Source organism: Mya arenaria, chromosome 8 (genome assembly GCF_026914265.1).
Source record: "Mya arenaria isolate MELC-2E11 chromosome 8, ASM2691426v1".
In the NCBI taxonomy this organism is placed as follows: domain Eukaryota; kingdom Metazoa; phylum Mollusca; class Bivalvia; order Myida; family Myidae; genus Mya; species Mya arenaria.
In genome coordinates this window covers 29,090,924-29,109,316 of record NC_069129.1, presented here as the reverse complement: position 1 = coordinate 29,109,316, position 18,393 = coordinate 29,090,924, and the positions used below count along the sequence as shown (strand labels likewise).

At 38.7% G+C, this 18,393-nt stretch overlaps 1 protein-coding gene across 1 annotated transcript in view; it reads right to left on the bottom strand.

Annotated features, from left to right (window-relative positions):
* Positions 1-1,222: 1,222 nt before the first annotated feature.
* The window catches only part of LOC128243924 (stimulated by retinoic acid gene 6 protein-like), a 45,417-nt gene continuing 28,246 nt past the window's right edge, over positions 1,223-18,393 (bottom strand). The window contains exons 9-16 of the mRNA XM_052961937.1: positions 8,951-9,050; positions 6,758-6,893; positions 5,970-6,127; positions 5,144-5,192; positions 4,477-4,594; positions 4,074-4,205; positions 3,297-3,460; positions 1,223-2,970 (exon numbers count right to left, since the gene is read on the bottom strand). Of these exons, the coding sequence (XP_052817897.1) occupies positions 2,612-2,970; positions 3,297-3,460; positions 4,074-4,205; positions 4,477-4,594; positions 5,144-5,192; positions 5,970-6,127; positions 6,758-6,893; positions 8,951-9,050 (1,216 nt within the window). The 3' untranslated portion in view covers positions 1,223-2,611. The remainder of the gene's footprint in view (positions 2,971-3,296; positions 3,461-4,073; positions 4,206-4,476; positions 4,595-5,143; positions 5,193-5,969; positions 6,128-6,757; positions 6,894-8,950; positions 9,051-18,393) is intronic.

Sequence of the window (18,393 nt, the reverse complement as noted above, 5' to 3'; positions counted from 1 at the left end):
AATGAACAACTGTATGTACGGTAAATCACCAGAATAAGTTCAAAACCTTGTAGCTTTTAAGATAATGTAATTAAAATCTCAGATATGAAAACCGTGTAGATATGCCAGATATGCCATCAATTATTACAACTTAATATTGAAAGAACAAGAACTCCTTCCTTTTACGACAGTATGGTATGAAATAGCTTCCCAAAGAAAATAATGTGCTCTCAAAACGACCTTGAATTTAGAAGGTTAATCCGCATCTAGACAGGTTCTCTTGTAAATGCTCAATGTACAAATTATATTTTATAACTTTTTAAAAAAAGAACTTGAGACTAATAGCATGTACTACTGAATGTCTTTTATCCTTTGTCTCCACGGAAAAGGAGCGTGGTAAAGGTGCGCCTGTTGATTGCCCGTACAGCCGTGATAACTAGTTAGTGTTATCACTGTATACAGTGCTCTTATCAATCTTACATTTTGTTAAGTTTGTGCATGAAAAATGAGAAACGTCACTTTATGATTCAAATTAAATAAAATGATGTACATGTCCAGTAAAGTCATGGCTGAAAGTGTAAGGTAGGTTCATCCCAACTCGAGTGTAAGGCGTTTTACGGAAACGAGGTTTACCGAGTTTCCGCAGAAGACTCTGCGCGAAGGTTAGGATGAAACTACACGAGCGCGGTAGATGCTTTTTATAGTTAGCATATATTCTAAATTATTTCTTGTATACGGTAACTCTTTTCTCTGTCCGTTGGCAATGATTTCGAGAATATCCAAATATTTTTATCTACTTATCTGGGGCGTAAAAAGAAATTCCACCACGCCAATATATTTGGATCTACTTATCTGGGCTGGAGAAATCAACATGCCAAACGACATCCTGTTACAATGCATATCGTGAGGTAATAAGATTTGCTTAATCGGGTAAATTATTTTATTTATCGCATGCTTTTATACACATTCAACTACGTCATTGTTTTGGCTAGTTTATTTTTTAATTTCCCCCTAATTTCACGCGGGGAAGTAGAATAAAATAATGTAAAGCAGGAAGATTGCCACTCTTAAGTTTAATGAGAATTACTGGACAGCTTTATCGGAGAATTTTCATGAATTTTCATGAACGTTTTTCAGTCTATAAGTCTTCATTTATGAATTAAAATCTTCAAGCGTAGGCCAGAAAAGCGTCTGTCATAAATACAACCACTATAATTTCGTTAAAACATAACAATCAAACGACCTCTTTTGTGTTTTTATCTGGCCGTTTTACAGGGCAGTGTACAGATGATTTATTTACATATATTTTACATAAATGCCATCAAACAAACCCAATACACTAACTGTCATGGAAACAAGAGGAACAAACGCAGTAGCTAAACAATTCACCAGGCACAAGGTTAATGCCGTTCGGAACTCCTCGGCTATTTTCCATGGAAATCAATCTCGGATGTATGCAGGTAATTCAGTAGAAGTTGTCCGTAACATTTTAAATAATGTGTTCATTAGATTTGGTGCTTGTACGTGTATTTTGTATTACCAAGTTTATATGATTGTCAGTGAAGTCAATTATTGCATAAATGATTAAGATTTCCAAGAGTAAAGTCATTAAGTATAATTGCTAAATTGAAATTACTACGCCATCTTATTGTAGCGTAGTTAAATGTAAATATTATTGACATTGCAAAAAGTCCATATACCCCCGAGGTTGTTTTCGATGGAAAATGTCCGATGTGTTCAGAATGGGTCTCAGGCTTTACTGAACAAGAGATTTACAATATACACAATAAAGACAGACTGCATCAACACAAATTGTGTGTCTTCATAAACCTTTGAGTTACCGGCTGGCTTCGAACGCTCAGCATATGGGTTTAAACTAGGGTTTCGATACTCGGCTTCACACTTATCCAAACAATTATCAACGAAGTGTTAACGGGTACAAATTACTAGTACAGATGCACAGAGCATATTTATGTATTTTGGCACAATTGGCGCGCAACAAACGATTCACTAAGTACAATAAGGTCACGTAATCTGGAAGTCGTATTACAAAACGAAAATATGTGTGTTTAACTGGGTATTTGATTTATGGCGGCGATAAAACTGTCTCGATATGATTTAAGGATTTATCGCTTTATGCTACGAATTAGAGCGTCCGCCTGCAGAGCGAGTGATCATTGGTTTGATCACATATATGCACAAGGCATTATTTTAAAGTTATTCACAAAAGTGTCTCAAATCATATGGAGACAAACAAAAACGTCAAAAACAATAATCATAATAAAAAACATGACCCGGTTGTAAGGTAACAAATATTGGGTTACCGCCTAAAAACGGTCAATAAAACACTAGGGTATACATTGGGCGCTTTGACTAGTTCACGAGTAATCCAACTCACTCTTTTCCCAATAATTTATCAAAACAGGCGAACACCGTTGGTCAAACTCGTTTGGCTCGAATTCCTCTTCGGATCGAACTAGAAGTTAAGAACCGATTTATTATAATGAAGGTAAACATTCCCGATTAGCTCGAATTTTCGTGACTCGATGTATTTTCGCCGGTCCTTGTGAGTTCGATCCAACGGAATTCGACTGTAGTTGCGAAATTTAACCATAAAACAAACTTAAACAGATCATAAAAGTAACGTGCCACTATCACTGTCACATTTTCCCAGCTCTTCTAGTGTGTCATAATCTTCTTCAAGAGGTTTAGTTTGAATGGACGGATTACGTAGAAGAGTGTAAGCTTTTAACCACCTGTTTTTAACGCGTGTTTTGGTAGTAGAAATAATTTCCCCTCCTCGAGAAGACCCAGTGTTCTGTTCTTCTAAATCTGCAGTAGACCCTGTCCGAGAATCACATGCACCATATCGGTGTAACTTTGTGTCTTTTCTAGAAGAATGTGCGTCAAACAATATGTCACAAAACACGAGTAACACCGGATGTCGATGGCACTCTTCAAAATGGAGAAAACTGACGTAGTACATGTATCCTAAAAATAGAAAAACAGTCAGTGTTTAAAAAATATTTAGAGGCTAATCGTCTGACATTTAAACGTTTATTTCAAGAGCCTGTTTGTACGCGATCATTTAAGACACACAAGCTATTATAAAAATATGAGGTAATATCTTTAGCGTTCGACCAACAAAGCTGTTTTAATCATTTACTCGTCACGGTAAGTTATACTTCGATTTCTTTTTAACCAATGTTGAATGACATTTCAAGAGTCATTTTTGAATTTTCTCTTTTATTTCTTATTTCTTGTTATTCCTGAAGTTGGATATGACAAAAATATTTAAAAAAAAGAAAATGCCAAACCTGTATCCCAGGTCTCGAACCCACTGACAAGACCACACCTATCCAGCCTGGCTAGATAGATAACGCCTAGAATAACGCCTTTGATAATGGTCAAGAAACATCCAAACACTCCAAGGACGATGTAGAAGAAGAAGAGGAAATATGAGATGTTGTGGTACACTTTCCTGAAAAAATGTTGTAAATGCTGATTCAGATACGAATGGACACAATTTCCTAATGGAAGTTACTTGTCAAATACAATTTACGTTGATGTTGAAAGGTTTCTTGATAATTATTAATAGGCAACCTGTCATATCAATGCCTATGTTAATGTTCTTGTTTATGTCGTCATTTTTTCATGTAATCTTTAACACTTTGATGATAAATGCTGCAAAATGTATAAACTTTTGTTCTCAAACTCTTTAGACAGCGGGCGATCCCTGGTTGGATGAATGATTACAGACCAACGGTCATTTGTATAAAACTAACTTGGATAAAGTGTCCGCATGTTATCTTTCGGTGAAATTTTACATTTAAATGATTTGATTGGTTAATAGTTATAATTGGATAGATATTGACCAATCAATACACATTTCGGCTAAATTTGACCAAACCAAAAAAATAACCAGTTATAACTGGCTACTGTTGAGATGCCCCCCCCCCCCGGGAAATAAATTTTGCCGGATTAATGTTTTAAAAGGATTCTCTGTGCCTCAAACATCCCCGACACGAGGAATTTTGACAAATTTCCTGGCACAAGGGATTCAATTTAGACATAAAACCTGCGCATTATCATACCTGTTATCCAGAGCCAGGGTTACGGAGGTGACAATGTTATCACCAGGGTCTGTGGTTGGTCTCCGCTGAAGCAATCCCCGGCAAAATACTTTCTGGGCAATCAAAATGCCTTGAAGTATGAGAAATCCGGGTCTAGAAAATAAGTAGAATAATTGTTACAACTTTTCTTCAAATTCTGGATCAGGGCGTTATATTTTTCCTTTAAAAATAATTGACCTGGAGCATATGGTTAAGAAAAGTTAAAAATACAAAATAAAGAAGGCATTCATTTATAAAAAGTACGCTATTTCTAAACAACCATTCATTACATTTTACTAAAAAAGAACTAATATTTTTTTTATTTTATTTTTATACTCGACATTTTAGAACTTGACCGGTAAAATACAATAATTGAAATATTTACATTATATTCCAGAAATATTTGAGAACGTCCCTCGAAATGAAGCCAAATATTGGAAGAAGTAGGAGGTATGCTATTCCCAATAACGTAATAAACAGGACAGCAAACACAACTATATAACCTGAAAATGGAAAGGTTAGTACTTTCACACATTATCAGGCAATCTGAAAACTTCGGCCATCTCCGCCATACGACGAGCCTCGTATGGGTGTCGGTGTATTAATAAAAGTAGTTCGCAGAATAAATGATAATACTATTAATTAGTTGTAGTGTTTTGACGCGTAATTTAATTAATTTAAATAACTAAGTTCAAATTGCTTACTAGCAATGTGTATTATAGCATAAATCATTCAGTTTACTCAGAGTAGCTATATAGAGTCCTAAGGCTTAAGTGAAATTACTACGCGATGTAAAGAATTCTGACATTGTCTATACCTATCAGAGGTGCTAGAATTGATAATAAGGACATAATCTAAGTGATTATGGTATCTTATTTAGCCATCCGACATTAATATCAGCTCAAGCATCACCTTCAAGTGGTTTTTAATATGTTAACACAATATAATTTTTTTCTTGCTATTTCTGTGAATAGTTCTAAGATTAAAACCAAATTTAATTTACTGAAATTGATTGGATATGACTCAATTCAACTTTCGGAGAGAGTACTTACCCCAAAGCAAGTAGGCAATTTGCGAACCAGAGTAAGAAATGCTGTCGGACTGAAAAACATAGTGACTACATAAATATATGATAAAGCAATATATATATTCAGATTTGGATACATGTGGTATAATGTATTAATCTCTTTGTGAAAGCCAGAAACATAGATTTATACACAAAAAAGAAACGTATTAATTTAAATGCATTGTTGTGTTTATCTCATAATAATATAAGCTATATACATGGTTTTTTTAATCAATATCTAAGAGGCCACAAATCCCCTTGCTAAAACTAAATTATCGAATTGCATGCTGGGACATTTTCAGCGTACCACATGATCGTAAATTTCAGCTGTTTCGAAGACATTTTTGCATCAATTTTCTACTTTTTCTACTGGTAGTCACCGAATATGAGAGTCAGAAAGCATTTAGCCGATTGCTGATGCAAGAAAAAAATCATGTTTACTGCTTTAATGTTGATAACCCATGTGACTCTGCTCGATTCAATTATTTGAAAAAAAATGTTTCACGAGTCACGTGAGTTAACCACACTGTACTTTTAGTATGTGTCGGATCATGTGACCAAATTCAGAAGCCTCGATTTGGAAAAGATCCTTTTTGCACTAATGTACAAATTGAACTATATGACAATGACAACTTATTATTTAAGGACAAAAGTCCTAAGGTGCCAAACATGTTTGTCTCCTTTTCACCGCAAAGCATCTGATGACTCACACGTTCAAGCCATTTGAAAAAGATACCCTAATTTTCACTTGAGCATTAAATAAAAAGCTTTTAGTAGATTGTGACAATATGTGGACATTTGAAACAATGTACCATGAGAAAAATCGGGTGTCGATCCCCTCTCTGAAACGGAAGGTGGGTTGCCTTCCCTCTGTATAGTAGTTTAATGTTTGTGCGATAGTTGGTAAGGATTTTAAATATCGAGAAGATAGTCAATACCGATGATAAGATGAACGCTGCGATAATGCACACTGGAAATAGAATTAATAATAATCAAAGCATGGTTAACTCAGGCTAAGGAAACGGATATAAGTAAAGGGTAAATACACTTTTTTAGGTCGTTACCATCTGCGGATGCCGATGAAATTGTTTAAGCCAGAGTGCATATCGGTGTAAGGATATTTGTAGATGGTAACGACCGAATAAAACATACAAAACGAAGCCACGCAAACCCGTATGGAAATTGAGGAAAAGGCAAACATATTAGTTTAAATCCACCTGAAAAACAAGCCCTTTAGTGACGTCATTTTACTACTATTATAATAATGAAGTCAAAATGTTTTGATAAAGCGTCTTTAACATCCAAAAACAATCAAAATAATATAGATGTTATTTTTTGGTAGTTCCAATTGCATTTTTTTGTGATTTAGAGACATATCCGGTTTTAACTTAGATATACACTCTAATGTTCTAGACTATGTATCTCAACGACTACACTTTCGTATGGTGTTGCTGGTTCAAATTTCAACAAATCGGTTTCTCAATTTTAAAGAAATCTTGTTCAATCTTCAAGTTATTCCAAAATTCATTAACAAGAAGATAATATACAAACTGAATATCGTCAGTGAAACGTTTCCGACAGCCCTATTCGTATTTACTACCATTTGTGGTGGTGAAGAACAGCTTAAGTTGGTAGATAGATTCCTCGTCAGTTCCATTTGCTGTCTGGTTTGCAGGAATGAGAAGTTTGCCTAACTGCCGCAGCTGATAGGATGCCAGCAAAATGATGATGCCAAACTGAAAATAGAAAATCCGCAAAATTATTGTGCTAAACTGAAAATCGAAAATTCGCCAAATTATTGTGCCAAACTGAAAATAGAAATTCGCCAAATTATTGTGTCAAACTGAAAACAGAAAATCCTCAAAAAGATGATGCCAAACTGAAAGTAAATAATCGTAGGAAATCCGCAAAATGATGGTGCCAAACTGGAAGTAGGAAATCCGCAAAATGATGATGCCAAACTGACAGTAGAAAATTGTAGGAAATCCGCAAAATGATGATGCCAAACTGGAAGTAGGAAATCCGCAAAATGATGATGCCAAACTGACAGTAGAAAATTGTAGGAAATCCGCAAAATGATGATGCCAAACTGGAAGTAGGAAATCCGCAAAATGATGATGCCAAACTGACAGTAGAAAATTGTAAGAAATCCGCAAAATGATGATGCCAAACTGGAAGTAGGAAATCCGCAAAAAGATGATTCCAAACTGACAGTAGAAAATTGTAGGAAATCCGCAAAATGATGGTGCCAAACTGGAAGTAGGAAATCCGCAAAATGATGATGCCAAACTGACAGTAGAAAATTGTAGGAAATCCGCAAAATGATGGTGCCAAACTGGAAGTAGGAAATCTGCAAAAAAATGATTCCAAACTGACAGTAGAAAATTGTAGGAAATCCGCAAAATGATGGTGCCAAACTGGAAGTAGGAAATCTGCAAAAAGATGATTCCAAACTGACAGTAGAAAATTGTAGGAAATCCGCAAAATGATGGTGCCAAACTGACAGTAGAAAATTGTAGGAAATCTGCAAAATGATGATGCCAAACTGACAGTAGAAAATCGTAGGTAATCCGCAAAATGATGGTGCCAAACTGAAAGTTGACAATCCACAAAATGCTAACAGCCTAAGAATGATTCAGAATTAAAACTGTTTACACTTTTAAAAGCACATCCTTCCATGTGTTATACATCTGCCAAACCGAGTATATTCATAAAATATAACTCCAGTATCCAGGACAAAGTGGTACTCATGAATAATTAATGAGGTGAAATATGGACGTTTTATTGGCACACCCACGGCGTACGGAAATAGCCTAGATTGAGTTGAATATGAATATTCATGCTTACAAAGTTTTGCGAACCCTTTTAACACAGCATATTCAGTAGAATTACATGGGACGATAGTGTTTTGCTGATAGTCCTCAGTATGCTACATAAAATGACGTTTAAAGCAAACATATACTTGAGTAGGCGTAACACAATTTTAGTTGTGTCCCGGATAACTCGACCAAACAAAGTTTAATTCCCGAAAATGATTTTCCAATATGAAATATTTTCCCTATCCAAGTTATTGTAAGAATGTTACCGGGCACACAACATAATTTCGTTTGGCCTGATTTGAAACAAAATAACACAAACATATTATTCAATTGTTGTATTTAAATATCATTCACTATTTTTCACTCTAAAAATACAAAATATAAATTTGAATAAAAATCAGAATTATTGCCATTCAATTTACATTATCTATACATACTGAAATAAAGTTTTCGGTGGGACCATCGTGGGATACCCCCGGTTCACTACTGTGCTATGCCTCGTTGTGTACCGTAGGCTATTTGACTTGGAATGTTTTTATATCATGAATAATCAATGGGGCATTTTCATTTCTTCCACTAGAAACCTATCCGGAAATTACACTCACACATATGCACAGACACTGATACTAATGTTTTCCCGTAGAAAAGATATTCTGGCGAAAGCTCGAATTCAACTCGGTCTGACAGATGCATCACTACAAATGTTCAACTAGTCACTTAGACCACTCGCTTGCCGAGATAACTGACGGTACCGGATTACTGAAGAGTAGTTAATTGTAACTTGCGATTTCGTTGGAAGAAGAGTTGATCCCCCTACCTCATGCATATTTATATAAATGAAATCTTGTCAGTCAATTCTAGCACGGTATGTTTTAAGTTTAACGGAATAAAGTACCATGGATGCCGACGAGGAGTTGAGACATTACCAAAATATTATCGTTTGGGACCTGGGTTAGTTATTTCAAAATACTTACCTGGTAAGAACAAATGAAGGCCACGGTAAAAATGCAGACGATTTTCGGTGAGTATTTGAACGTTGGGTCATTCATGTAGAAGTGGCGTCGCAGGAAGACACTGGAAGAACATAAGGATTTTAGTTTTGATTTTGCAGTTATTGATCAATGTTGAGACAAGTATGAGGGGCGGCACCAATAAACTAGTTTAAATCCCCGGTAAATTTCTGTGTTGCTAAGCTGACCATTTCCAAGACGGTGTACCAACATTTATTGATAAAAATAGTTGGTGCGTGTGTGGCCTAATTGTGTTGTGTGTGCGTTGTGTGTCTCCTAATTAGTATATATTAGGCCCAAGGATCATCCATAACCTTTAAACATGTCTTCTGTAGTTTGTTATTTGTTTGTATCTTGTGACGTATATGTTAGACCTAAGCATCACCCATAGCCTTTAAACATGTCTTCTGTAGTTTGTGAGTTGTCTGTCCCTTGTGAAGTGTATGTTAGACCTTAGCATCACCCATAGCCTTTAAACATGTCTCATGTAGTTTGTGAGTTGTCTGTCTCTTGTGATGTGTGTGTGTGTTAGACCTTAGCATCACCCCTAGCCTTTACACATGTCTCCTGTAGTTTTTGAGTTGTCTGTCTCTTGTGATGTGTGCGTGTGTTAGACCTTAGCATCACCCATAGCCTTTACACATGTCTCCTGTAGTTTTTGAGTTGTCTGTCTCTTGTGATGTGTGTGTGTTAGACCTTAGCATCACCCCTAGCCTTTAAACGTGTCTCATGTAGTTTGTGAGTTGTCTGTCTCTTGTGATGTGTGTGTTAGACCTTAGCATCACCCATAGCCTTTAAACATGTTTCCTGTAGTTTATGAGTTGTCTGTCCCTTGTGAAGTGTGTGTTAGACCTTAGCATAACCCATAGCCTTTAAACATGTCTCCTGTAGTTTTTGAGTTGTCTGTCTCTTGTGATGTGTGTGTTAGACTTGAGCATCACCCATAGCCTTTAAACATGTCTCCTGTAGTTTATGAGTTGTCTGTCTCTTGTGATGTGTGTGTTAGACCTTAGCATCACCCATAGCCTTTAAACATGTCTCCTGTAGTTTATGAGTTGTCTGTCCCTTGTGAAGTGTGTGTTAGACTTGAGCAACACCACTAGCCTTTAAACATGTCTCCTGTAGTTTTTGAGTTGTCTGTCTCTTGTGATGTGTGTGTTAGACCTTAGCATCACCCATAGCCTTTAAACATGTCTCCTGTAGTTTATGAGTTGTCTGTCCCTTGTGAAGTGTGTGTTAGACTTGAGCATCACCCCTAGCCTTTAAACGTGTCTCATGTAGTTTGTGAGTTGTCTGTCTCTTGTGATGTGTGTGTTAGACCTTAGCATCACCCATAGCCTTTAAACATGTCTCCTGTAGTTTTTGAGTTGTCTGTCCCTTGTGAAGTGTGTGTTAGACTTGAGCAACACCACTAGCCTTTAAACATGTCTCCTGTAGTTTATGAGTTGTCTGTCCCTTGTGAAGTGTGTGTTAGACCTTAGCAACACCACAAGCCTTTAAACATGTCTCCTGTAGTTTATGAGTTGTCTGTTCCTTGTGAAGTGTGTGTTAGGCCTTAGCAACACCAATAGCCTTTAAGGCCTGTCTCCTGTAGTTTATGAGTTGTCTGTCCCTTGTGAAGTGTGTGTTAGACCTTAGCAACACCACTAGCCTTTAAACATGTCTTCTGTAGTTTGTGAGTTGTCTGTCCCTTGTGAAGTGTGTTTGTGTGTTAGACCTTAGCATCACCCCTAGCCTTTAAACATGTCTTCTGTAGTTTGTGAGTTGTCTGTCTCTTGTGATGTATGTGTGTTAGACCGTAGCAACACCACTAGCCTTTAAACATGTCTTCTGTAGTTTGTGAGTTGTCTGTCCCTTGTGAAGTGTGTGTTAGACCTAGGCAACACCACTAGCCTTTAAACATGTCTTCTGTAGTTTGTGAGTTGTCTGGCCCTTGTGAAGTGTGTGTAAGACCATAGCATCACCCATAGCCTTTAAACATGTCTCCTGTAGTTTGTGAGTTGTCTGTCCCTTGTGAAGTGTGTGTTAGACCTTAGCAACACCACTAGCCTTTAAACATGTCTCCTGTAGTTTATGAGTTGTCTGTCCCTTGTGAAGTGTGTGTTAGACCTTAGCAACACCACTAGCCTTTAAACATGTCTTCTGTAGTTTATGAGTTGTCTGGCCCTTGTGAAGTGTATGTTAGACCTTAGCAACACCACTAGCCTTTAAACATGTCTCCTGTAGTTTATGAGTTGTCTGTCCCTTGTGAAGTGTGTGTTAGACCTTAGCAACACCACTAGTCTTTAAACATGTCTTCTGTAGTTTGTGAGCTGTCTGTCCCTTGTGATGTATGTGTGTTAAACCTTAGCAACACCCTTAGCCTTTAAACATGTCTCCTGTAGTTTATGATTTGTCTGTCCCTTGTGAAGTGTGTGTTAGATTTTAGCATCACCCATAGCCTTTAAACATGTCTCCTGTAGTTTTTGAGTTGTCTGTCCCTTGTGAAGTGTGTGTTAGAACTTAGCAACACCACTAGCCTTTAAACATGTCTCCTGTAGTTTATGAGTTGTCTGTCCCTTGTGAAGTGTGTGTTAGACCTTAGCATCACCCATAGCCTTTAAACATGTTTACTGTAGTTTGTGAGTTTTCTGTCCCCTGTGAAGTGTGTGTTAGACCTTAGCAACACCACTAGCCTTTAAACATGTCTCCTGTAGTTTGTGAGTTGTCTGTCCCTTTTGAAGTGTGTGTTAGACCTTAGCAACACCACTAGCCTTTAAAAGGGGCTCCTGTAGTTAATGAGCTGTCTGTCCCTTGTGATGTGTGTTAGGCCTTAGCTTCACCCCTAGCCTTTAAACATGTCTCATGTAGTTTGTGAGTTGTCTGTCTCTTGTGATGTGTGTATGTGTTAGACCTTAGCATCACCCCTAGCCTTTAAACGTATCCCCTGTAGTTTGTGAGTTGTCTTGCTCAGTGTATGTTAGGTCTTAGCAACACCCCTAGCCTTTAAACATGTCTCCTGTAGTTTTTGAGTTGTCTGTCTCTTGTGATGTGTGCGTGTGTTAGACCTTAGCATCACCCATAGCCTTTAAACATGTCTCCTGTAGTTTTTGAGTTGTCTGTCTCTTGTGATGTGTGTGTGTTAGACCTTAGCATCACCCATAGCCTTTAAACGTGTCTCATGTAGTTTGTAAGTTGTCTGTCTCTTGTGATGTGTGTGTTAGGCCTTAGCATCACCCATAGCCTTTAAACATGTCTCCTGTAGTTTATGAGTTGTCTGTCCCTTGTGAAGTGTGTGTTAGACCTTAGCAACACCCATAGCCTTTAAACATGTCTCTTGTAGTTTTTGAGTTGTCTGTCTCTTGTGATGTGTGTGTTAGACTTGAGCATCACCCATAGCCTTTAAACATGTCTCCTGTAGTTTATGAGTTGTCGGTCTCTTGTGATGTGTGTGTTAGACCTTAGCATCACCCATAGCCTTTAAACATGTCTCCTGTAGTTTATGAGTTGTCTGTCCCTTGTGAAGTGTGTGTTAGACCTTAGCATCACCCCTAGCCTTTAAACGTGTCTCATGTAGTTTGTGAGTTGTCTGTCTCTTGTGATGTGTGTGTTAGACCTTAGCATCACCCATAGCCTTTAAACATGTCTCCTGTAGTTTTTGAGTTGTCTGTCCCTTGTGAAGTGTGTGTTAGACTTGAGCAACACCACTAGCCTTTAAACATGTCTCCTGTAGTTTATGAGTTGTCTGTCCCTTGTGAAGTGTGTGTTAGACCTTAGCAACACCACTAGCCTTTAAACATGTCTCCTGTAGTTTATGAGTTGTCTGTTCCTTGTGAAGTGTGTGTTAGGCCTTAGCAACACCAATAGCCTTTAAGGCCTGTCTCCTGTAGTTTATGAGTTGTCTGTGCCTTGTGAAGTGTGTGTTAGACCTTAGCAACACCACTCGCCTTTAAACATGTCTTCTGTAGTTTTTGAGTTGTCTGTCCCTTGTGAAGTGTGTGTGTGTGTTAGACCTTAGCATCACCCCTAGCCTTTAAACATGTCTTCTGTAGTTTGTGAGTTGTCTGTCTCTTGTGATGTATGTGTGTTAGACCGTAGCATCACCACTAGCCTTTAAACATGTCTTCTGTAGTTTGTGAGTTGTCTGTCCCTTGTGAAGTGTGTGTTAGACCTAGGCAACACCACTAGCCTTTAAACATGTCTTCTGTAGTTTGTGAGTTGTCTGGCCCTTGTGAAGTGTGTGTTAGACTTTAGCAACACCACTAGCCTTTAAACATGTCTTCTGTAGTTTATGAGTTGTCTGTCCCTTGTGAAGTGTGTGTTAGACCTTAGCAACACCACTAGCCTTTAAACATGTCTCCTGTAGTTTGTGAGTTGTCTGTCCCCTGTGAAGTGTGTGTTAGACCTTAGCAACACCACTAGCCTTTAAACATGTCTCCTGTAGTTTGTGAGTTGTCTGTCCCTTGTGAAGTGTGTGTTAGACCTTAGCAACACCACTAGTCTTTAAACATGTCTTCTGTAGTTTGTGAGTTGTCTGTCCCTTGTGATGTATGTGTGTTAAACCTTAGTAACACCCTTAGCCTTTAAACATGTCTACTGTAGTTTATGATTTGTCTGTCCCTTGTGAAGTGTGTGTTAGATTTTAGCATCGCCCATAGCCTTTAAACATGTCTCCTGTAGTTTGTGAGTTGTCTGTCCCTTGTGAAGTGTGTGTTAGACCTTAGCATCACCCATAGCCTTCAAACATGTTTTCTGTAGTTTGTGAGTTGTTTGTCCCTTGTGAAGTGTGTGTTAGACCTTAGCAACACCACTAGCCTTTAAACATGTCTCCTGTAGTTTATGAGTTGTCTGTGCCTTGTGAAGTGTGTGTTAGACCTTAGCAACACCACTAGCCTTTAAAAGGGGCTCCTGTAGTTAATGAGCTGTCTGTCCCTTGTGATGTGTGTTAGGCCTTAGCATCACCCCTAGCCTTTAAACATGTCTCATGTAGTTTGTGAGTTGTCTGTCTCTTGTGATATGTGTATGTGTTAGACCTTAGCATCACCCCTAGCCTTTAAACGTATCCCCTGTAGTTTGTGAGTTGTCTTGCTCAGTGTATGTTAGGTCTTAGCAACACCCCTAGACTTTAAACATGTCTCATGTAGTTTGTGAGTTGTCTGTCTCTTGTGATGTGTGTATGTGTTAGACCTTAGCATCACCCCTAGCCTTTAAACGTATCCCCTGTAGTTTGTGAGTTGTCTTGCTCAGTGTATGTTAGGTCTTAGCAACACCCCTAGCCTTTAAACATGTCTCCTGTAGTTTTTGAGTTGTTTGTCCCTTGTGAAGTGTGTGTTAGACCTTAGCAACAAAACTAGCCTTTAAACATGTCTCCTGTAGTTTATGAGTTGTCTGTGCCTTGTGAAGTGTGTGTTAGACCTTAGCAACACCACTAGCCTTTAAACATGTCTTCTGTACTTTTTGAGTTGTCTGTCCCTTGTGAAGTGTGTGTTAGACCTTAGCAACACCACTAGCCTTTAAACATGTCTCCTGTAGTTTATGAGTTGTCTGTGCCTTGTGAAGTGTGTGTTAGACCTTAGCAACACCACTAGCCTTTAAACATGTCTCCTGTAGTTTATGAGTTGTCTGTGCCTTGTGAAGTGTGTGTTAGACCTTAGCAACACCACTAGCCTTTAAGCATGTCTCCTGTAGTTTTTGAGTTATTTGTCCCTTGTGAAGTGTGTGTTAGACCTTAGCAACACCACTAGCCTTTAAACATGTCTCCTGTAGTTTATGAGTTGTCTGTGCCTTGTGATGTGTGTGTTAGACCTTAGCAACACCACTAGCCTTTAAACATGTCTCCTGTAGTTTTTGAGTTGTCTGTGCCTTGTGAAGTGTGTGTTAGACCTTAGCAACACCACTAGCCTTTAAACATGTCTTCTGTAGTTTTTGAGTTGTTTGTCCCTTGTGAAGTGTGTGTTAGACCTTAGCAACAAAACTAGCCTTTAAACATGTCTCCTGTAGTTTATGAGTTGTCTGTGCCTTGTGAAGTGTGTGTTAGACCTTAGCATCACCACTAGCCTTTAAACATGTCTCCTGTTGTTTATGAGTTGTCTGTGCCTTGTGAAGTGTGTGTTAGCCCTTAGCAACACCACTAGCCTTTAAACATGTCTCCTGCAGTTTGTGAGTTGTCTGTCTCTTGTGATGTGTGTGTTAGACCTTAGCAACACCACTAGCCTTTAAACATGTCTCATGTAGTTTGTGAGTTGTCTGTCTCTTGTGATGTGTGTATGTGTTAGACCTTAGCATCACCCCTAGCCTTTAAACGTATCCCCTTTATTTTGTGAGTTGTCTTGCTCAGTGTATGTTAGGTCTTAGCAACACCCCTAGCCTTTAAACATGTCTCCTGTAGTTTTTGAGTTGTTTGTCCCTTGTGAAGTGTGTGTTAGACCTTAGCAACAACACTAGCCTTTAAACATGTCTCCTGTAGTTTATGAGTTGTCTGTGCCTTGTGAAGTGTGTGTTAGACCTTAGCAACACCACTAGCTTTTAAACATGTCTCCTGTAGTTTATGAGTTGTCTGTGCCTTGTGAAGTGTGTGTTAGACCTTAGCAACACCACTAGCCTTTAAACATGTCTTCTGTACTTTTTGAGTTGTTTGTCCCTTGTGAAGTGTGTGTTAGACCTTAGCAACACCACTAGCCTTTAAACATGTCTCCTGTATTTTATGAGTTGTCTGTGCCTTGTGAAGTGTGTGTTAGACCTTAGCAACACCACTTGCCTTTAAACATGTCTCCTGTAGTTTATGAGTTGTCTGTGCCTTGTGAAGTGTGTGTTAGACCTTAGCAACACCACTAGCCTTTAAGCATGTCTCCTGTAGGTTTTGAGTTACTTGTCCCCTGTGAAGTGTGTGTTAGACCTTAGCAACACCACAACCTTTAAACATGTCTCCTGTAGTTTTTGAGTTGTCTGTGCCTTGTGATGTGTGTGTTAGACTTGAGCAACACCACTAGCCTTTAAACATGTCTCCTGTAGTTTATGAGTTGTCTGTGCCTTGTGAAGTGTGTGTTAGAACTTAGCAACACCACTAGCCTTTGAACATGTCTTCTGTAGTTTTTGAGTTGTTTGTCCCTTGTGAAGTGTGTGTTAGACCTTAGCAACACCACTAGCCTTTAAACATGTCTCTTGTAGTTTATGAGTTGTCTGTCCCTTGTGAAGTGTGTGTTAGACCTTAGCAACACCACTAGCCTTTAAACATGTCTCCTGTATTTTATGAGTTGTCTGTGCCTTGTGAAGAGTGTGTTAGACCGTAGCAACACCACTAGCCTTTAAACATGTCTCCTGTAGTTTTTGAGTTATTTGTCCCTTGTGAAGTGTGTGTTAGACCTTAGCAACACCACTAGCCTTTAAACATGTCTCCTGTAGTTTATGAGTTGTCTGTGCCTTGTGAAGTGTGTGTTAGACCTTAGCAACACCATTAGCCTTTAAACATGTCTCCTGTAGTTTGTGAGTTGTCTGTCTCTTGTGATGTGTGTGTTAGACCTTAGCAACACCACTAGCCTTTAAACATGTCACCTGTAGTTTATGAGTTGTCTGTGCCTTGTGAAGTGTGTGTTAGACCTTAGCAACACCACTAGCCTTTAAACATGTCTTCTGTACTTTTTGAGTTGTTTGTCCCTTGTGAAGTGTGTGTTAGACCTTAGCAACACCACTAGCCTTTAAACATGTCTCCTGTAGTTTATGAGTTGTCTGTGCCTTGTGAAGTGTGTGTTAGACCTTAGCAACACCACTAGCCTTTAAACATGTCTCCTGTAGTTTATGAGTTGTCTGTGCCTTGTGAAGTGTGTGTTAGACCTTAGCAACACCACTATCCTTTAAGCATGTCTCCTGTAGTTTATGAGTTGTCTGTGCCTTGTGAAGTGTGTGTTAGACCTTAGCAACACCACTAGCCTTTAAGCATGTCTCCTGTAGTTTTTGAGTTGTCTGTGCCTTGTGATGTGTGTGTTAGACCTTAGCAACACCACTAGCCTTTAAACATGTCTCATGTAGTTTATGAGTTGTCTGTGCCTTGTGATGTGTGTGTTAGACCTTAGCAACACCACTAGCCTTTAAACATGTCTCCTGTAGTTTATGAGTTGTCTGTGCCTTGTGAAGTGTGTGTTAGACCTTAGCAACACCACTAGCCTTTAAACATGTCTCCTGTAGTTTATGAGTTGTCTGTGCCTTGTGAAGTGTGTGTTAGACCTTAGCAACACCACTAGCCTTTAAACATGTCTCCTGTAGTTTATGAGCTGTCTGTGCCTTGTGAAGTGTGTGTTAGACCGTAGCAACACCACTAGCCTTTAAACATGTCTCCTGTAGTTTTTGGGTTATTTGTCCCTTGTGAAGTGTGTGTTAGACCTTAGCAACACCACTAGCCTTTAAACATGTCTCCTGTAGTTTATGAGTTGTCTGTTCCTTGTGAAGTGTGTGTTAGACCTTAGCAACACCACTAGCCTTTAAACATGTCTCCTGTGGTTTGTGAGTTGTCTGTCTCTTGTGATGTGTGTGTTAGACCTTAGCAACACCACTAGCCTTTAAACATATCTCCTGTAGTTTATGAGTTGTCTGTGCCTTGTGAAGTGTGTGTTAGCCCTTAGCAACACCACTAGCCTTTAAACATGTCTCCTGCAGTTTGTTAGTTGTCTGTCTCTTGTGATGTGTGTGTTAGACCTTAGCAACACCACTAGCCTTTAAGCATGTCTCATGTAGTTTGTGAGTTGTCTGTCTCTTGTGGTGTGTGTATGTTTTAGACCTTAGCATCACCCCTAGCGTTTAAACGTATCCCCTTTATTTTGTGAGTTGTCTTGCTCAGTGTATGTTAGGTCTTAGCAACACCCCTAGCCTTTAAACATGTCTCCTGTAGTTTTTGAGTTGTTTGTCCCTTGTGAAGTGTGTGTTAGACCTTAGCAACAACACTAGCCTTTAAACATGTCTCCTGTAGTTTTTGAGTTGTCTGTGCCTTGTGAAGTGTGTGTTAGACCTTAGCAACACCACTAGCCTTTAAACATGTCTCCTGTAGTTTATGAGTTGTCTGTGCCTTGTGAAGTGTGTGTTAGACCTTAGCAACACCACTAGCCTTTAAACATGTCTTCTGTACTTTTTGAGTTGTTTGTTCCTTGTGAAGTGTGTGTTAGACCTTAGCAACACCACTAGCCTTTAAACATGTCTCCTGTAGTTTATGAGTTGTCTGTGCCTTGTGAAGTGTGTGTTAGACCTTAGCAACACCACTAGCCTTTAAACATGTCTCCTGTAGTTTATGAGTTGTCTGTGCCTTGTGAAGTGTGTGTTAGACCTTAGCAACACCACTAGCCTTTAAGCATGTCTCCTGTAGTTTTTGAGTTATTTGTCCCTTGTGAAGTGTGTGTTAGACCTTAGCAACACCACTAGCCTTTAAACATGTCTCCTGTAGT